The sequence below is a fragment of the Pleuronectes platessa genome, chromosome 9 (assembly GCF_947347685.1).
Source record: "Pleuronectes platessa chromosome 9, fPlePla1.1, whole genome shotgun sequence".
Lineage (NCBI taxonomy): Eukaryota > Metazoa > Chordata > Actinopteri > Pleuronectiformes > Pleuronectidae > Pleuronectes > Pleuronectes platessa.
Window position 1 is genome coordinate 16,599,730 of NC_070634.1, and position 18,440 is coordinate 16,618,169.

The 18,440-nt window shown below is 40.2% G+C and overlaps 1 protein-coding gene across 3 annotated transcripts; it reads left to right on the forward strand.

Moving 5' to 3' along the window:
- Positions 1 to 154: 154 nt before the first annotated feature.
- Positions 155 to 17,983, forward strand: LOC128448010 (atrial natriuretic peptide receptor 2). Of its 3 annotated transcripts, none has more exons than XM_053430520.1 (23): positions 155 to 4,996; positions 5,572 to 5,662; positions 5,918 to 6,050; positions 6,464 to 6,587; positions 7,053 to 7,157; positions 7,611 to 7,713; positions 8,542 to 8,687; positions 8,780 to 8,852; positions 9,690 to 9,834; positions 10,607 to 10,693; positions 10,780 to 10,923; positions 11,283 to 11,404; positions 11,751 to 11,895; positions 12,014 to 12,062; positions 12,146 to 12,253; positions 12,377 to 12,496; positions 12,620 to 12,713; positions 12,961 to 13,048; positions 13,190 to 13,329; positions 13,577 to 13,729; positions 15,462 to 15,560; positions 16,186 to 16,277; positions 17,005 to 17,983. In XM_053430520.1, exons 1-23 carry the CDS (start codon positions 4,952 to 4,954, stop codon positions 17,113 to 17,115), a joined length of 2,517 nt encoding a protein of 838 aa, XP_053286495.1. In that variant the 5' UTR covers positions 155 to 4,951; the 3' UTR covers positions 17,116 to 17,983. The 3 variants fall into 3 exon arrangements, 2 of the variants coding, with proteins under 2 accessions (XP_053286495.1, XP_053286496.1); XM_053430521.1 differs by having other exon boundaries at positions 12,377 to 12,430; XR_008339692.1 differs by lacking the exons at positions 16,186 to 16,277; positions 17,005 to 17,983 and having other exon boundaries at positions 13,190 to 13,238.
- Positions 17,984 to 18,440: the final 457 nt, after the last annotated feature.

Genomic DNA, 18,440 nt, shown 5'->3' on the forward strand with positions numbered 1-18,440 from the left:
GAGAGTCGAGGGATTGTAAAGAATGACGTTGCGACACACTGGATTCCTGCTGGAAGTTCAGCGTATACACTGTGTGTCCGTACAGGAACTGAAGAGCATACGACTGAACGCTGCTCCTGCTGTGACGCCATTGAAGCCTTTTTTTGGGGGGGGGGGGGGGGGAAGTGTAGGAAGGCCACATGTGAGCGATGTGTGTGGAAAGGTTTACAGCTTCAGTGGTGTTTCTTTATTGAACTGAGGTTTTTCATGATAATTTCCTGTGTGACTGTGTCTCTTTGTGTTTAACTGTTTAAATTCATGAAAATGACCTTGCTAAACAACTTTAGTTTCGAAACCAGACACAACATGTACGATGTGTCTGTTTTCGCTTGATGAAATAACATGATAGAGAAACAGCTGCAGCACAGAGATTAGTTTCACGACATGGCTTATATTGACTTTTACTGTGTAGTTGTCTAATATGAACATCAGGTTGAATGATTCACAAGTTCAGGGTCAAATGATATGTAATTAAATATATATTATGTGTTATTATACTGTTTTATATAATAATGTATAGTTATATCCAGATTGTGACTTAATCCACAACTTTTATTATATTTTCTGGCTTTCACTAAGCTCGACATGTTTAACCTCTGCAGCAGTGGGGCTCATGCTCTGTGTCGGTCAGTTCTTTGACCAGACCTCCGCTATGTTCCAAACTGAAACATCTCCACTACTTTTGGATGGTTGGTCATTTACAGACATTCATGGTCCGCAGAGGATGAATCCTACTGATGGTAGCAAACCCCCTAACGTATCATTTAACACCTCCAGCAAGTCAGTAATTTCACATGTCTGGTGAAACAGCTCAACTTCTGTTAGAAACTTAGCTAAAGAGAAAATATACTATGGTTGCCAACTCTCAGTTTAGCGCCACCGTGTGTTTGATATTTGTGGATTTGACCAGAAAAAAATTGGCAAAGACAATCATGTCCTTCTCAACATGAATTGTAAGAACCTATTGTCATCGTCAGGTTATTTGAATCCGTGTAGTACTTTACTTTATGATCAGTTACCATCAGTCTGGGCTGTGTTTAGAGCTAATTATCATTCTAATGTAATATGATCTTGAACATGGAATCATATGACGGTGTTTGCACAACAATGCAAACACAGTCAGTGCGAGCGTCTTAGCCTGCACACGCTTTTTTGCAGCTTCAGGGAGCTGTTAGAGCGGCTGCCTCCTTCGAAAATGTAGAACACACCACCCACTTGGCAGCTGACGGCAACCAAACCAGCCCATAATGTTACCTGCAAATCCTGTTTGACACACAGAGTCCCCTCATTTTAAAGAAAGAAACTGTCAGTAACTGATATTTGGTATAAGCCTAAATTCTCAAATGTCGGTGCACTAACAAAAGAATCACTGAAATCATTATCGGACACGACTATTACATGACTTGCTCCGCGGTGAGTAAATGATGACGTCCCACTGCCTGAGTGTTCCGACGCTCTCGAGGAGCCACTTCAGGATGATTTACCCTTTTGAGGCCCGTTGATGAATGACCTTTTCTTTCAAATGTCCCCGTCTCCGACTGGACAAAGCTCCAGAGGAAAAATAATCAACTCTGAAGTGGGAGGATCAAGATTTTCTACTTAGTTAGGCTTCAAACCACTTGCATCAGTGCAAGTGCCCCCCCCCCATCCCACCTGCCCAAAAAATGCTTTCTCTGCTAAACCTGACACTATTTGGTGTAAAGGAAATAAATTAAGAAAGTCTTGTTCTGTAAACATTAAAGGAAAAGCCTTTATTAGTGTTCCTAATGCTCATTGGCCTTTTCAGGGTGAATAATAAGGAGTGGTAACGGAATGGCAATATATATATATAGAGGCTTGTATATGTCTCTTTAATTTGTTGTATATACAGTTTTTGTATATATTTGAGTGATGAATCGTTCACAGTTTTGTTTTTTTTGCAGTATGCACGTTGTGTTATTGTGGCTTTTTTCCTTTAATTGGCGTTACCTGCTCTTCTATCCAATTGTGACGTTGCATGTGATGTAATATCCATAAGTGGGTCAAGACCTTCAGGCCGCAAGCAGAACCTGTGACTTTATTCACCATCACATCTTTTTTAGTGAGGCATCACATTAAAGGGACTAAATCTAAGGGACTAGGACAATGACTCGACTCATTTAGTCAACTTCCAAATTTTATTGTGTCTTTGCTGCACAGCAAAGTCTAGCTAGCCATGTTAGCATACATCGGCAAAAGACATATTCACTGTTCATTTCATGAGTAGATGCATTTTTGTATATCTTTATCTACTAGCCACAATAATAAATCCTTTAAAATTTTTCGACAGCTCTGGAAGAGCGCTAGCTTTGGTTCAAAATTAACACCCATGTGCAAAAAAAGCTCCTCTTTTGAGACACATATTTCCAAACAGACTCACTTCTTTTTCTTTCTTTTTGACCTTTCTGACACTATTTGTATTTATCGTGTAAATGTCACTCCTTCAAATGTTTTATTGGGAATGAAGCAATGTTGTAGTCTAAAGGTGAAACAAAAAAAAGTTTAAACATTACCATGTGCTTTGTAAGCTATACACACCGTTGTCTCTAAGTAAAAGAGTAAGAGCTTTTAAAATTGATGTTAATATATATTCTGCACACTGTATACATGGTTGCTCTGCTTATCCCACAAATCCTTTAAATCCTGTTAAAGATTCAAACCTCCCCTCTAATTCACTTGAGTAGACGAACCTGTCGCTTCATAACTTTCCCTCATCACAGCCATAAACCCACAGATGTTAGCATTTCCCCGTCGTACTCGAGGTGAAAGTGATTTTTTTTTTTAAACGCAGTTGCATGACTCGGCATAAATCGAGGAAAGGTCCAACACTGTACATTTTATCAAAAGAAAAAGAAGCCGGTTGTAAAGACGTTTGGTTTGACTCGATGAAAAGTCATGTGGTTTCTATTAAGGCCGTGCTGCATGTCCTCAGCAGATCCCCCTGTAGACCTGTCGTGACTGTCGCTGGCCACTCCACTTTGAATTCCCCCAAAAAACATGAACTGTAAACTGTTTGGTGTGGTGCCCCTTTTATTCCCACAGCTGTGCTCTAATTACGCATTCCTGAAAAGCCAATTAAATTTCCCAGATGTTCAAGAAATGCTGTCTTTTCTGGTTTGTTCCTAATCTCGGTGGAAAACAGATGTAGGAGAAGAGTTTATCAGGATTTGACGTTTTTCTAAATACCCCTTGCGCTAAAAGGACGAGACCTAATTCAAAGTCTCGTGTTTAGATTGACTTATTCAGCTGCAACGGGCACGGTAATAAAGATCCTCCTGCGTGACAACCCGGTGTGTACGAATGCAAGTAAACACAGCTTGACACTCTGTACACAGTCTGCCTTGGGTCAACACTCCAGGCTGCTGCTGCTGGTGGCGTAGTTCATGTTTTCATGTCACACTTGTACACAAATACCAACCGATCATCAGTTGACTTTCAAAACCCATCAGAGTATTGTTTCTGACCATGGGATTCTCGTCATGGCCTCAGGTAACCATGTTCTAATCGAGAATGCCACGTAACAAAGGAAACATCGTCCCAAACTTGTTTCGGGACCTCGAGGAATTTCAATGGCCCGTCAAGTCACCAGATCTGAACTCACTGGACCGTATGTGAGATGTGGTAGAGCAGGAGATTCATAGCACGAATGTGCAGCTGACAAATCTGTAAAAATCATGTGATGCAATCATGTGAAAATGGATCATAAACTCGAAGGAATGTTTACTACGTCTTGTGGAATTCTACAACTATGAACTGAGGCTCGTTTGAGCAAAGGGAGGAACTGATCATGTCATGAGAACTAAAACAAACTTGTTTTATCTTGTTTTTATTACAAGATAAATTATCTTGTTTTTATATCTCAGAGCAAGGGAAGTTTAAGCTATTTATGCTTTTTAGTTTTAGTATAGAAGCATATTTGCCAGGAGTACTGAGAAATAGATGACTGGACAGAACAGGAGTAGATGTTCAAATAAGACATCGGGTTGACAGGCAGAAGACTTTGAAAGAATGTTATAAAAGATATTTTATCATGAAAAGAATATGAATTCCGAACTGTTATTGTCTGATTCTCGAGTGTTCATGTTTAACTTTGATCTCTTGATAACTCTAACCCCAAATTTGTGGAAATGTCCTCAAGGTGTTGCTGAGTTAGCTCGATCACCAGTGGGTTAGGGTTTGTGTTGTCAAAGGAGCAAAGCAAAAAACACTCATTTCAATGCAAAAAACTTAATAAAGAGTGCCTCAATCAAACAATAACAAGTAGTGTGGGCTCATGGGAGTTGTTGCCTTAACCACTGCCATCAAATAATTCGGACTAAAGCAGTTTCATGTTCAGCAGACGCAGAACCTCTCAAAGCAGCTGCGAGCGGAGCTGCCGTCAATATTTGCTCAACTTGCATCTCTGATAACTGAAGATGTTCAATAAATAAAATCCTAGTAGTAGTTTAAAACGGATGTAATAAATAAATGTGACTTAAAATTGGACAAAAGTCAGTTTTGAACACTACTTGCAGAAAAGTCACAACACTAACACATTTGTGAAGGGATACAACACCATTAAAAGGTAAAATTATGGATTTCCGACTTACAGATACCAACTTAACATATCCTAACCATAACCCTAACAGAGCAATGGTCAGTTCAGGTGCAGCAGAGACCTCGGGCCGACTCTGACCTGTAGGACAGTGAAGGTGAAACAATCAATCTGTGATTGGAGAGCCTCTTCTACTAATTGGACAATTAGGGACAAGGGTGAAGGGAGAGGGGTCTCAAGGAACATACACACACCCACCCACACACACACACACACACACACACACTCAGAGGGGGAGATGTGGTCATTCAACTAGTCGGTCAGTTTACAGCAGGTCAGGCCAAAGCAGCAAACCTCCTCATGGCTTTTCGGATAGCAGCATCCCTCTACCTGTGTTTCCTGTTGGTAAGTTCTCCATTTATCATGTTTTTATTCGTTTAACACCAAAGCAGCTTTTATTTCTAGAGAGGATCCTTAATCTACTTAACCTATTACTACAATGTTCTATTATGTGATATGAAATTTGACTTAAAACAACAGAGGATGGATTATAAACAACTGCTTAAATTGAGCTAATACATTTTTTTATTTCTTGCTGTGGAACCCCTCTTGCTTTGTTGCCTTGTCAGAAACACTTGCTGCTGTGGGCATGTGATCTTGTGTTTTTTTCATTCTATTTCCCTTTTCTTGTAGGGCTGTTTTCCTAGATTAAAAAAGATTGTATATGATCAGTAAAATAGTAATATTGAGATTTTCACTTGTAAGATACATCTACCCCAGTGTTTTACTTGTTTTGTTGATGATGCTGCGGTTTGATTTGACTTTTTCTCATTTTGGCTCCAGACCAACAAAGCTCTGCAGAGATGTGTTTGTGTAATTTGGCTTGACTGGGCATGACACACTGACAAAACACTTGAAAGCCTTTTTCATATTTCAAGTGCAGACATGAAAAATACAATAAATGCTGCTCTGAACTGCAGGGAGTAAACGGCTGGCACGACCTGGACAACACAGAGTACGACTGCTGGCCGATGAACAGTCCAAATGATTACAACATGATTAACTGTGGTGGTAAGTCTGCTTTGTGCATTGATTTGCTTGTTTGTGTGTGTTTTGTTTGTCCCTGCAAGTGAAACTGAAAAATCTGATGTGTTCTTGCTCCGGCTGAACACATCAGAGTTAATTACCGTGACTTAAGAGGTGGGGCTGTACATTGTATAGCTGCTTGGGAAAACCATACAATGCATGTGCAAACAGTATCCATTGCTGAGTGCGTGCTCGCTCTGTTTGAGTACGTCCAGGTGATGTGCATGTGCATGCTCACAGGTCTGGAGATGGCCTGGGTGCAGCGGCCCCCGGAGAAGGTAACCAATGGGGAGGAGTTCAACGTCTCGTACACAGTGACGGCCTCAGATTCCTTCTACCAATACGCAGTCAGGAACAAGATCTTCCAGTTTAGGTGAGTGTGTTACATAAACTCCTGTACGCCTGCCCACACACACACACACACACACACACACATTGTTTTGTCTGTCCTCCTATGGCTCAGTCGTTAATTCAGTTAAAACTTTAAACGTTTGTTTTGTGATTGTGTGTGAATCTGGTTTGTGATGTAAGGTCCATTACCTAGATAAGCACTGTATAAATACTCACCTCAACCATAACTGTTTTCCGTGTAATAATCTGAGAAGAAACGTGAGAGACTAAATCAACTACAAATACAGACACAGAAGCAAACATTTGTTTCATTATCGTGTTAAGCTCAATTAAAAACTGGCGGAGCTCCTGGTTCTTGTTTGAGCTTCCATTGGTAAATATCATCACTGAGAGATGAATGAATGCGTTTGTCTAACCATCCATCCTCACGTCTAGTGATGCGTCAGAGGCAAAGAGGTTCTGCCATGAACACGAGTGCCCGGCAAACTGGAACAACGCCAACGAAATGAACTGCTGCGTCTATCACGCCAACATCCACTCCTGCCCTCTGGGCCTCATGGTTGGTGTCACCCATCAGAGCAGTGAGGCTTCACCTCCACACTCCAACACACCCTGTCATCATCTTCTACTCTAATTGTAATAACACATCTCAGCCAGCCAATATGATCTTGTTTGAGCTTTACTGTAAAGCTATTGTGTTACCTGTAATTGAACGTTTGTACCACCCCAATCAAGAATGTGACAGGCGGACAAAGGACAGATAGATGAAAACATAATGCCTCTGGCGACTGGCTATTAGAGGCATAAAAATTTGAATTTTCTAATTTGCAGAAAAAGCTTTATCTTGAGGAGCTGTTAAATATTTTATACTTCTAGTGTTCTAGTCCAAACTGCACAATAATTTAGGATTTAATGGTATTCAAATCAAAATCAAAGCAGACCAGCGTGTCTAGGTCAGCAGGCACTCCCCAGAGAGCACATTTTGGAACAGCCTCTCCTCAGCTGTTGTTCTCCCTCTTCACAGAAACAAGGTGGAATCTGTGGCCCGTGGATCCCTGACGATGGCAAAATAGTGACTCACACTGTTTCCCAAGCAGGAAAGATGTCCCAGAAATACTGGACTTCAAAGGTGAGCAGAGCCAAACTAAATTATTTAAGATAATTGATCATTTCTAACATGTGTTGAGAACATGTGTTTTATTTCTCACAGATCCACATCAAGTTAGTAACTGTATATAGGCAGAGGTAACTACAGAGTAAAAGTAAAACTGGATTCATGTTTAATAAAAATAGGTTTTTGTGCGTGGTTTAAATCTGACAGAACAGTCCCTAAAAGGATCAGCTCATATAATAACACATATATCTACAATGATGATTTCTATTCATTTCTACTTCAGTGTATTTCAGTGTTAATTCTATATTTACATTGTTTTTTTTTTAATATTATCCTCTTGTTTTATGGATCCGATCATTTTTCTTAGCATGTTAATCCCCTGTAGCTTTTATTGGCAAGCAAGACTTTAGATTAATATACAAATAGACTCTTCCACAGTTCAACCACACTTTGTATCGTGTCATTTAGGTGGTGCTGATCCATGTGGGAGTCACCTCGGTCATTGCTCATGTAAAGATAGGACAGATGCACGCAGCGCTGGAGTCCAAAGTGCTTGTAGTCAGTGCCCAAGGTCAGTGTGCTACTGCTCACACATACAGTGTGACCACAATACAAAACAAATGTCTGTCTGTGACACATTGTATTACGTAGATAAGTCGTGATATCAAGAACCAATGTGGGCAAAGAGAACTTGTATTTGACCTTGCAGTAGAAAGTTGGTTCAAAACAACTGCTACTATCAACTGATTGGCAATAAGAAACTTAGATCAGTACTTGCTGGCAGAAACACAGACAACCGTCTGCCTGAAGGAAAGTTACAACAGACATACCTTTATACACATACTTTATTTATCTCTTTAGGTACCAGTGAATGTGCTACTGTCAGTGGTGGAAAGTAACTAAGTATATTTACTCAAGTGCCGTACTTTACTTATCCTGCTTATCCTTCTTGGGTTGTCGGGGAGCTGCAGCCAATCCTAGTTGACATTGGTTAAGAGGCGGGGCTTAACCTTTGCAGTTCACCAGTGTATCACAGGGCTATACAAAATAAATTCATCACATACATTACAATGTGTTATTATGGGTAGTATAAAACTCTATTGATCCCAGGGGGAATTTTGACTTTCTATAAATCTGCTCCACCTTTAAGTGGTGAAGCAGATGTCACTGCATCAATAATTATAATAAAGTTATAGTATATATAATGTTTTGGATTGAGCCATTATGCATAATGTTATTTGTTCTTGTATATGTGTATTTTAACTTAACTGGAACTTGAATGCAGGACTTTTGTGAACACGTTTTTTTTTTACTGTGTGATAATACGAGTAAAAGATGTGGTTATGTCCTCCACTACTGAGCGCAGTGGGTGGTAAACCTAACATGTAAACTGTTTAAGTGTGTGGGGATGACGTCTGCGAGCTGGAGGAAACCTGTCTGAACTGTCCGGCAGACTGCGGCATCTGCCCCATGTCCATCGCAATCAAAATAGCCATCGGGCTCCCGGTCGCCCTCTTCAGCAGCGGCTTCATCCTGACCATGGTGGTGAGTCGGTGCAACACATGTTCACAAAAACACACAAACACACACGGGAGATGCTTTATATGCTCAGGGTTTCTGAATTGTCTTCCCTGCAGTGGCTTCAGTACCAGAAACAAAAGATGTTTTGGGATGAAAGCTGGATCATCAACTACAAAAACATCATATTCGGTAACATGAAGTTTATAATGACACCCTTTTCAGATATATTTACACAGGAAGCCTACATTTGATGAAAGTCAAGCTCCCTTCCTTTCAAGATTAACTTTACTGAAATGGAAAATAAGCGTGTCTGGCAGAAATCTTCAAGTATTATTGAAACATCCTTTATGACATGTGACCTATCTGCAGTTGCTTTTAACGTCAGTTCCATTTTTTCATTTCAAGATAATTAAGAGTAACTAACGTTTCAAGGTTTGGGTTATGGTTAGGGTTAGGGTTGGGGTCCTTCTATGTGGGGTTTGGGTTGTAGGGTAAGAGTTAGGGTTAGGGTCCTTCGATGTGGGGTTTAGGTTGTAGGGTTAGGGATTAGGCTTAGGGTCCTTCGATGTGGGGTTTGGGTTGTAGGGTAAGAGTTAGGGTTAGGGTCCTTCTATGTGGGGTTTGGGTTGTAAGGGCTAGGGTCCTTCTATGTGGGGTTTGGGTTGTAGGGTAAGAGTTAGGGTTAGGGTCCTTCTATGTGGGGTTTGGGTTGTAGGGTAAGAGTTAGGGTTAGGGTCCTTCTATGTGGGGTTTGGGTTGTAAGGGCTAGGGTCCTTCTATGTGGGGTTTGGGTTATAGGGTAAGAGTTAGGGTTAGGGTCCTTCTATGTGGGGTTTGGGTTGTAGGGTAAGAGTTAGGGTTAGGGTCCTTCGATGAATTAGATTGAATGAATTCTTAACCCTCCAACTAACCATATTTCGTGAAATGAAAGCACTTTTATATTTCATTAGTCAAAATCCTCCAAGCTGAATTACCAGTGAACTCTGTCCATGTCTAACGTGATACTTGACTGTCGGACCTCTGCAGGTAGAGTGTGCTGGATAGGCAACGGCAGCACCACCAGCCTGCAGCACGTCAAGAGTTACTCCACCATCAGTCAAACTACTGACGTGACCGTGTGCACCGGAGTCAGTAACTCCTTCAAACAAGGCATCATCCAGCTAGGCATATAGTGAGAAATGTTTTTATTTACCTGTTTACAGTGAATGTTCATGATTCTACTGTTACTATTCAACTGACAGAGGTCAAGTGTATTTATTCTGAATGTCTCGTTTAAACACTCTTAACAATCTGGTGTAAAGATTTGTTTAAAAATCGTTTTTTAATGACCTAGAATCTCATCACTGTTTCACTTTCATTCACTTATTTGTACAATAAAATTGAAGAATATATTACTTGACGTACTAACAAACGAAATTGAATATTCTGTATATTCTGTAATATATATTCTGCAGCATGTTGCAGCCTTTTACTAAAAAGCAAAAATCTCATTGACAAGTAAATATTCAGAACCTTTCCTATGACACTGGACATTTAGCTCATGGGCCTCCCATTTTCCTACATCAATTTCTACTACTTCTTGAATACAGTCCACCTGACAATGTATATACTAGAAGAGCAAAAACCAAGGAACTGCCTGTATGCCTCTATAATTCCTAACCTCTTCCAGAGCTGCCTACTCAGCCAAACTGAGAACTTGGTGAAGCAAGAACCTGACGGTCCCTCTGGCTGAAGCTCATGAGATCCTGTGTGGAGCTGGGAGAGTGTAGAAGAGAAATGGGAAGTGCCTGGGCTAAATTTCGATTGTCATCGATAAGGGTCTGAATACCTATGGTGTCACTTTGTTATCCTGGAGTATGGAGGATGGGGGTAAAGCGTCTGAATGCTTTCTGAACCCACTGGGTATTTAGGTTTGACTTGACTGTACACTAACTGTCTTACAGCGATGGGAGGACGGTGGCGGTGAAAAACCTCCAGAAGAAACACTTCACCCTGTCGAAAACCATCAGGAGGGAGGTGAAAGAGGTCAGGTGAGGAAACTCCTTCACAGAGATTTGAATGAGAGAGGCTGTGGGTTTTGTTTTAGCTCATACATTTGGTTCTTCGTGATCGTTAGACAACTGGACCACCCCAATCTGTGCAAGTTCATCGGGGGTTCCATCGAGGTTCCTTATGTGTGCATCATCACGGAGCACTGCCCCAAAGGAAGCATGTCTGACGTCCTGCTGAATGACGACATCCCCATCAACTGGGGCTTCAGGTCAGAGAACTATAACTAACCCAAAGTCATATTCGAAAGCTGAGGATCATGGCGTAGTCATTGCTTGCCAAACATGAGAGATTTTGTAATGACACACAATGACAATGCTAAATGAAACTTCTCCAGGAAATACTTTTACATCAGTTCTTTATAGGCAATGAGGAAGAGCTCCATCCTAGACTCAATGTTAAACACAATATTTATAAAGTCACACAGACTCAATCAGGCTCAACTGTCCGTAATGCAAGAAATGGATGGATGTGGAATAACCCAAGGGTTTTTATGAATCGTTTTTACATTTGACTGCAAAAGAAACACTTCAGACATACAATTATATATGAGACTGTTTCCCCATTCAGGCTGTCGTTTGCCACCGATATCGCCCGCGGGATGTCCTACCTCCACCAGCACAAGATGTTCCACGGGAGACTTCACTCCAGAAACTGCATCATTGATGATCGCTGGGTGTGCAAAGTCTCAGGTATCCAAAACATACCGTATATCAAGGTTGTTATTAAATCACAGTCTGAGTCTGGGGTGCAATAGGTTCAGACGTTCTCAGATCTGTGTTTCAAGTTAAGATAAAATGTTTTTGCCATTTTTATTCTGTTTAGAGCAGTTACACACTTCGATCAGGAGATTAGAGGAAAGTCTTTCTGACTGAATTTAGCTAGCTTCATTTCTGATAAAGTCGCTCAACATACACAGTTCAACTACGAACAGAATCGTCTCCTCTCAGGAGTCATTGCACCACTCTGTCTCATCCTACACGTCAGCCATGTTATTCAAAAACATCCTGCACCACCCTGCTCTATACTTTCCTCCAGATTATGGGCTCACGGCGTACAGAAAGGAGGACTTTGAGGCCGTCAGTAACGGCTTCAACTGTGGGGATATAAACCGTATCTACTGCGCTCCAGAGGTCCTGCTGGGCAGCAGCTCCAGTATAACAGCAGCAGCAGACATCTATAGGTGGGTTTGAATGTGCAAGCAGTGAACGAGAGAGTTATATTTGGACGTAGTTGGATTAAAGATGTAGAGTTGTTTACACACATGGTAACCCTTCTGTTCGTTCCCCTCGTCTCCGCAGCTACTCCATGATTCTGGTGGAGATTGCGACTCGCTCTGACCTCATTTCAGTGAGTATGACGGGCCTCTCTCTAGATTACAAGCTTCAGGTCCTTTTGATCTCGACTATGTAACCAGCAGTCCTCTCCAATAGGAGCAGACTGAAGGCATTAAGATGGATATCATGTGGCGCCCCCCTCTGCCTGAACTCAAATCAGGGAAGGCAGATACTGACTGTCCCAGTCAAGGAAATTACTGTGAGGTAATATAATAATTATAGCTATAGATGCGTAGTAATTCAAATTTTTTAATAAGGTCAAAGAACATGATGTCAGAACTTCATATTGTATGAAACGATGATGTCTTTCTGTCTTTTCTGGAGCAGCTTATAAAGAGGTGCTGGTCTCAAAACATCACCCTGAGGCCCACATTCGAGCAGGTGAGGAAGATGCTGGACAAGATGAACCCACACAAAGTCAGCCCAGTGGACATGATGATGAACCTGGTAACAACCCTCTGGTCAAATAACATAGAATAACAGGGATGGAAAGTATATATAGGAGGGAAAGCTTTGCTGTCATCTGGACTCATGTTCGTTTCAGACACTGACAGAGTTGTTTAACTGCAGATGGAGAAGTACAGCAAACATCTGGAGGCCATAGTGGCAGAGAGAACACAGGACCTTCTTCAAGAGAAGCAGAGGACGGATCAATTGTTATACAGTGAGTCAGGTTTATTGTAAGCAGTGTTGTGCAGGAGGCCCAACGATTCATTCCAAGCCGAAAAATGTTATTCAGGTTTGATGATTAAAGACAAACTATAAATCAGATGAGCTCAGCTGTTTCTGCTGCTATCTAGTGGTGCAAAGGTTGCATCTCCTTTCCCATCCACTGCTCTTGAGCGAAACACTTTCAAGGAATGTTTTTGCACAAACACAGCTATACTTTAACAAATGATATATGTGTGCAGGTATGTTACCGAAACCAGTGGCTGATGACCTCCGTCAAGGTCGGACAGCAGAGGCTCAGACCTTCTCCAACGCCACTGTCTACTTCAGGTTTGTGTTCTTCTCATGGAGCTGTTATTTTTTTGTAAATGGACATTTATGCAGTTAGACGTTCAGTTTCTTTATTATTTAGTACATAAAAGCTGATAAATAAGAGATGATTAACATTTTGTTCCTTCCACCCTATGACAGCGACATTGTTGGATTCACCCAGCTGTCTGGTTCCAGTACTCCCTACCAGGTCGTGGACTTCCTCAACCAGCTCTACACCACCTTCGATGATATTATTGACAATTACGATGTTTACAAAGTGGAGACAATAGGCGATGCTTGTGAGGATGTTGAGATTACTTCTGCAAAATGATAAACACGATAATGATAAATTGAACAATACAAAAGTCAAAGAGTCAAACATGGAATTAATCAAAAAAGTGAAACATAAGTGAATGAATGGCAACTTCAATGACTGTTTTTTATACTAAAGAGAATCCGAATGTTTTGTTTTGCTGTTTCATTATCAGTAAACCTCTCCCTCTTCCTGTATTGTCTCTTATCATGGAATGACGGCTGATTGTACAGACATGGTGGTCTCTGGGGTCCCTCAAGAAAATGGCATCAATCATGCTGGGGAGATAGCCAGCATGGCCTTGGATCTGGTCAGCGTCTGCCACAACTTCATGATTCCCCATAAGCCCGACACGCAGCTAAAGATCCGTGCCGGCATCCACTCAGGTACTGTGACCATCTCATTGTGTCCAGCCTCACTGAAACTTCCAATTCATTTGGGACACAACATATCAGGATATTCTACTTCACAATGGAAAGAGGATGACCTGTTGTGCACTCTTTTACCAGAGGTTAACTTAATATGGTTTTCTAAGGATAAATTCACGAATTTGCCGGATTCAAAGGTTGCAGAGTGAGTGTAAATGCAGCATAAATTGTAATATTTTTGTTTATTAAGTTTTCATTGTCAGATAGATTGAGTGAGAAATGGAACAGAGGAATGTTTACAGCATCACGGGGCTCATTACATCTGACCCAAGTCCTCACATTCAGTATCTTTTAACAAGAACATGCCCGTAGCAAAGAAATGTTTTATGAGGACTGGAACCATCTTTATGGGTCTCGTAACGCTGAGCAGATCAAATTTTTACGACATTTATGATGCCTGCTTTTTATTTTTTTATTTTGTCACCAGAAAACTCCTCCGTGTTCTCACTCCACTTTATTTTTGCCAACAGATTCTGCATGGATCAGCTCCCCATTTAATGTTTCAACATTACAATCCTATTTATCTGGGCATTGAAGTAAAAAAAAAAAGATCAATGGTCACAATATTTGATTTTACACCTTTGTCTAGTTCAGGGGTTTTCAACCAGGGGTCCGCGGCCCCCTGTCGGTCCGCGACGGCATTACAGGGATCCGCGAAATTAACTTTGATATTTCAACACATTTCCAGATTACTCTTGAATATCGTGAAAAATATCTAAAATAAGAAAAATATGTCTAAAATAATATAAAGGTGATGAGGGGAATATTGAAACTGGCTTGGGGCTAGAAACTGCCACTATTTTTCCCCATTGCATGCGTGTTAAAGGGAGATGTAGAAAAGCGGTTGACCTAGGTAGAAAAACTCTCAGGAGGTGTTGGAGATGTAGTTTGTGTGATGGGAATTTTTTATTTTCCCAAAAAGACGGCGCAAAAGGGCAGAATTAATAAAGAAAATATTAACTTAAACAAAAGAGCAAAAAACAAATACTTGTAAGAAGAAAAGTAAATTGGCATAATAGCCAAAACAATTAATTGCAATAACAATCAACTTTTTCTTAGGAGAGTTATAACACTTACGTCTATCCAGTAGCAGTTCTCCCAACAGAATGAATAGACAAGCTTAAATCGGGCCTAAGCACGACATGATTGTTATTGATCACCGTTACTTTAACGTTCTCTCAACATGTCAGCTACACATCTGTACATTTAAGTCATGAACGTTATATATCGATGTTCATATGGTTCTGAGATGCAGTACAACTACAAACTGCATTTTAATTTAGTTTTTCAATTATTAAGCACTGAAAATCAACCTTTTTTTTTTTACACAGATTTTTCTAGATTTGTTAAGTACATATATCTAGATTTGTTTGAGGTTTTTAAATAAAACCAACATGGAAAACCAAATGTTAAAACTTCCTTCTATCCACATGCATGCACGCGCACACACACGTAGGCACGCGCGCGTAGGCACATCAGTGGGCCACGGAATACTTTCTAGTCAGAATGGTGGTCCCCCGGACAAAACCAGTTGAAACCCCTGGTCTAGTTGTATTTATAGACTCCTATATGTATAAGTAAACAACATTGAGGGTATGCCCCCTTTTAATAAAGGATTATGTCATACAGTGCACTAAGTGTTATCAGCCAACTGCTGCTTGTTTACACTTACTGCTGTTTATCCCGACAGGACCTGTGGTGGCCGGAGTGGTCGGCACCAAAATGCCTCGCTACTGCCTCTTCGGGGACACTGTCAACACGGCATCACGCATGGAATCAACTAGCGAAGGTGATGAGTAAAACACACAATCCAAGTCTCAAAGTGGAGCCGATTCAATTATAGGCAAATATCAGGTTCATGGAAGTATATTTCAATTTTACTGTAAGAGGTATAGATCTGTATGAACTAATTCGGCTCTGTTAATTTTTTCTAGTGCTGATCATAGAGTTATGACATAGGAATATGCTGGTGGGATATCAGACGTAAAAAACTAAAAGTCCGAACTTTAAAGATAAATGTTCTTATATGAGATAAAGTGTACCCAAAGCCCAGACAGCTATGTAAGGACAATTCGAGTAATTTGGCCTTGTACCTTTTGCAAACATGATTTTAAGTCGGCACATATAAGAAATATGAAATGACTCCAAAAAGGTGACACAATGTATGATTAGAGAGAGAGAATTCAGTTTTTTCTTTTATGCTTGACAACATATAGACATTTTCATTCATCTGTTTTCTACTATATAGGTCAACCGTAGATGTTTGGAGTTATATCTAATTGAATTACTTTTCAGCACATTGTCTCAACTATCCCTGAATTTAAAAACAGTATGCTTGTTGTGAGTTACATGCACCAAGATACTGTACATTCATATTGTTCAAATGACTTTACCCTATCACATTACATCCATAGCTCTGAAGATCCAGGTGAGTGGGGCCACAGCTGACCTGCTTCACACGCTCCGAGGTTACGTTCTCACCTGCAGAGGAAAACTTGACGTGAAGGTGAGATTATCAAACGATCCAGCGTGTGTTCTTGTATTCAGTGTTTTAAATGATATTATAAATAAACACTGACTGGGGTGACAAATCCATGGCCATGCAATGTGCTGCATATTTAGCTTCCTGTCGCTGTTCTGTACTTGGTATTGTCGTGCATCCCCACACAACAAGCTGCACAAAGGCTCATGCTCAGCACATTCCTGTCCATGATCACCGGGCTTGTTGCATAGTGACTGGACGTTTTACTGCATTAGAAAACAAATCTCAAGAGCGTACATACACATCCACAATGTCTTGAGCTGACACTTACTTTTGTTGTTTAAAGAGCTTATATTTTTGTTTTTTTTTCAAGCCACTATTATATCCGATTAAAATTGGTGCACCACCTATGAAACGAGGAAAACGGGAGGATGATGAAACTGAGATTTGAAAAGATCAGAAGATGGGGTGTGTCTGGTGTTTGCTCTCTCTCTTTTCGAGAGAGCTATTGTTGGATCCAGTTCTACTTCCTTCTATTCACACTGTAACCTAAGAGCTCTTATTGTTGGGTGGTGCCAGTGTGATAATGGGGGAGGGGTTTACTCGTCAGTCCCAAAAGCCATGGCTCTAAGTGGCCTCAGCTGGCACTAACCCCTAAGCCCCTCCCTCATGAAACACTAATGGATTTTTTGCTTAAAAATTGATTTGAGTATGACTTTATCTTGCTCCCATTCATGTTGACCCCCCACAGGGCAAGGGGGAGATGACAACATGGTGGCTCGAAGCAAAGAGAAACGACTACTCAGACCCGCTGCGCAGAACATCTGAATCCAGGGGCGTCCCGGTACCTGTTAGTGACTAGAGCTCTGGAGCCCAAAATGTGGTAATAGGAAAAGTGGTTAGGTGTAGACATAATGAGATGTAAGATTAAGAATAATTATAATGTAGATGTCACACTGCACTGTAAATACACCACATGTTGATAGTGTCAAAGTGTGCCTCATTGTGTTTCCATATTATATAAAGCTTCATTAGCATGGTAGCTGTCTGAGGCACTTTTCTGTTTTCTGATGAATTACTGCGAAAGGAGTTTATTATTCACTGCCTGAAACTAAAGACATTGCCCCTACAGTAAGTTTAAAAATGTCATTGCTGAAAAATCTACATTTTTACTAACAACTGGAATGTAACACTACACCCAGGTGCAATTAACAAACGTAATAATGTCATGTAATGTCAGTGTTGCCTCCTGGAAATGTAAAAGTTGTCAGTTGAACCTGTTTGTGTGTCTGCTCTGTAAAGGGGGATTCTCCTTCAAATGGATTAACAAATCATTTGAAACCAAAATCTTCTTCTTATTTAAATTCTGTTTTGAATTTTCAAAATGTTTCATGCAGATTAGATTTGACACATAACACTTACTCGTACATTTTGTGGAATGAGAACGCACAGTTTTCTATAGTTTTATGTGTATTATTATGTAGTATTTCTTATCCCTTGCAGTGCTGTTTATGTGTTATTGTATTGTTCTGTATTAGTGATTATATAATTTACATTAAAGTTACTTCCACGTTATAATTTGGCTCATTCTTCTGGTGTAACTATATATTTACAAGTACAGAATAACAGAGAGATACTGTGCAGTCACCTCATTATGTCAAGGTGTGGTATTTTGGTGTTCATCCTGACACATGTAACTGACTAATAAAGAATAATATTTTAAAATGTCAGTTCTGCCTCTATATTTGTGAAGCTTTGCAAGCTGTAAAATATCTTAAAGCCTTTCCCCCACCTATGATGCATCTAGCCACTCATGTGTTTCATCACCCGACATACTTCGCAGAACAACATTTTGTGTGAATCTACAAATTTCAGATTTACTCACAGAAACATCATATCAAAATAAAAACAGTGAAACTTGCTTTGCCTTTGACTATTTGGAAAAGTAAGTCAAAATGTGAAGGGATAAAGAATGTAAATGCAGTGTTAGCATTGTATGGTTTTAAATAAGGATTAGGGATAATATTTTGAATTTATGAAATGATGTTCACAAATACTATATATATACAAAGTATATATATATTTAAATCTCAAATAAATGTTGTATGTACAATGTACAATAAAACTTTACAGCTGTAGAATAATTTTGCATTTGTGTGAAAACGTTTCGCGCACACATCTACTTTG

Coding starts and splice junctions, on each gene's coding strand:
- LOC128448010 (XM_053430520.1), top strand. CDS start 4,952: ATGGCTTTTCGGATAGCAGCATCCCTCTACCTGTGTTTCCTGTTG. Junction 10,694..10,779: donor AGGGAGGTGAAAGAGGTCAG/GTGAGGAAACTC, acceptor CGTGATCGTTAG/ACAACTGGACCACCCCAATC. Junction 13,730..15,461: donor CCGTGCCGGCATCCACTCAG/GTACTGTGACCA, acceptor TTATCCCGACAG/GACCTGTGGTGGCCGGAGTG.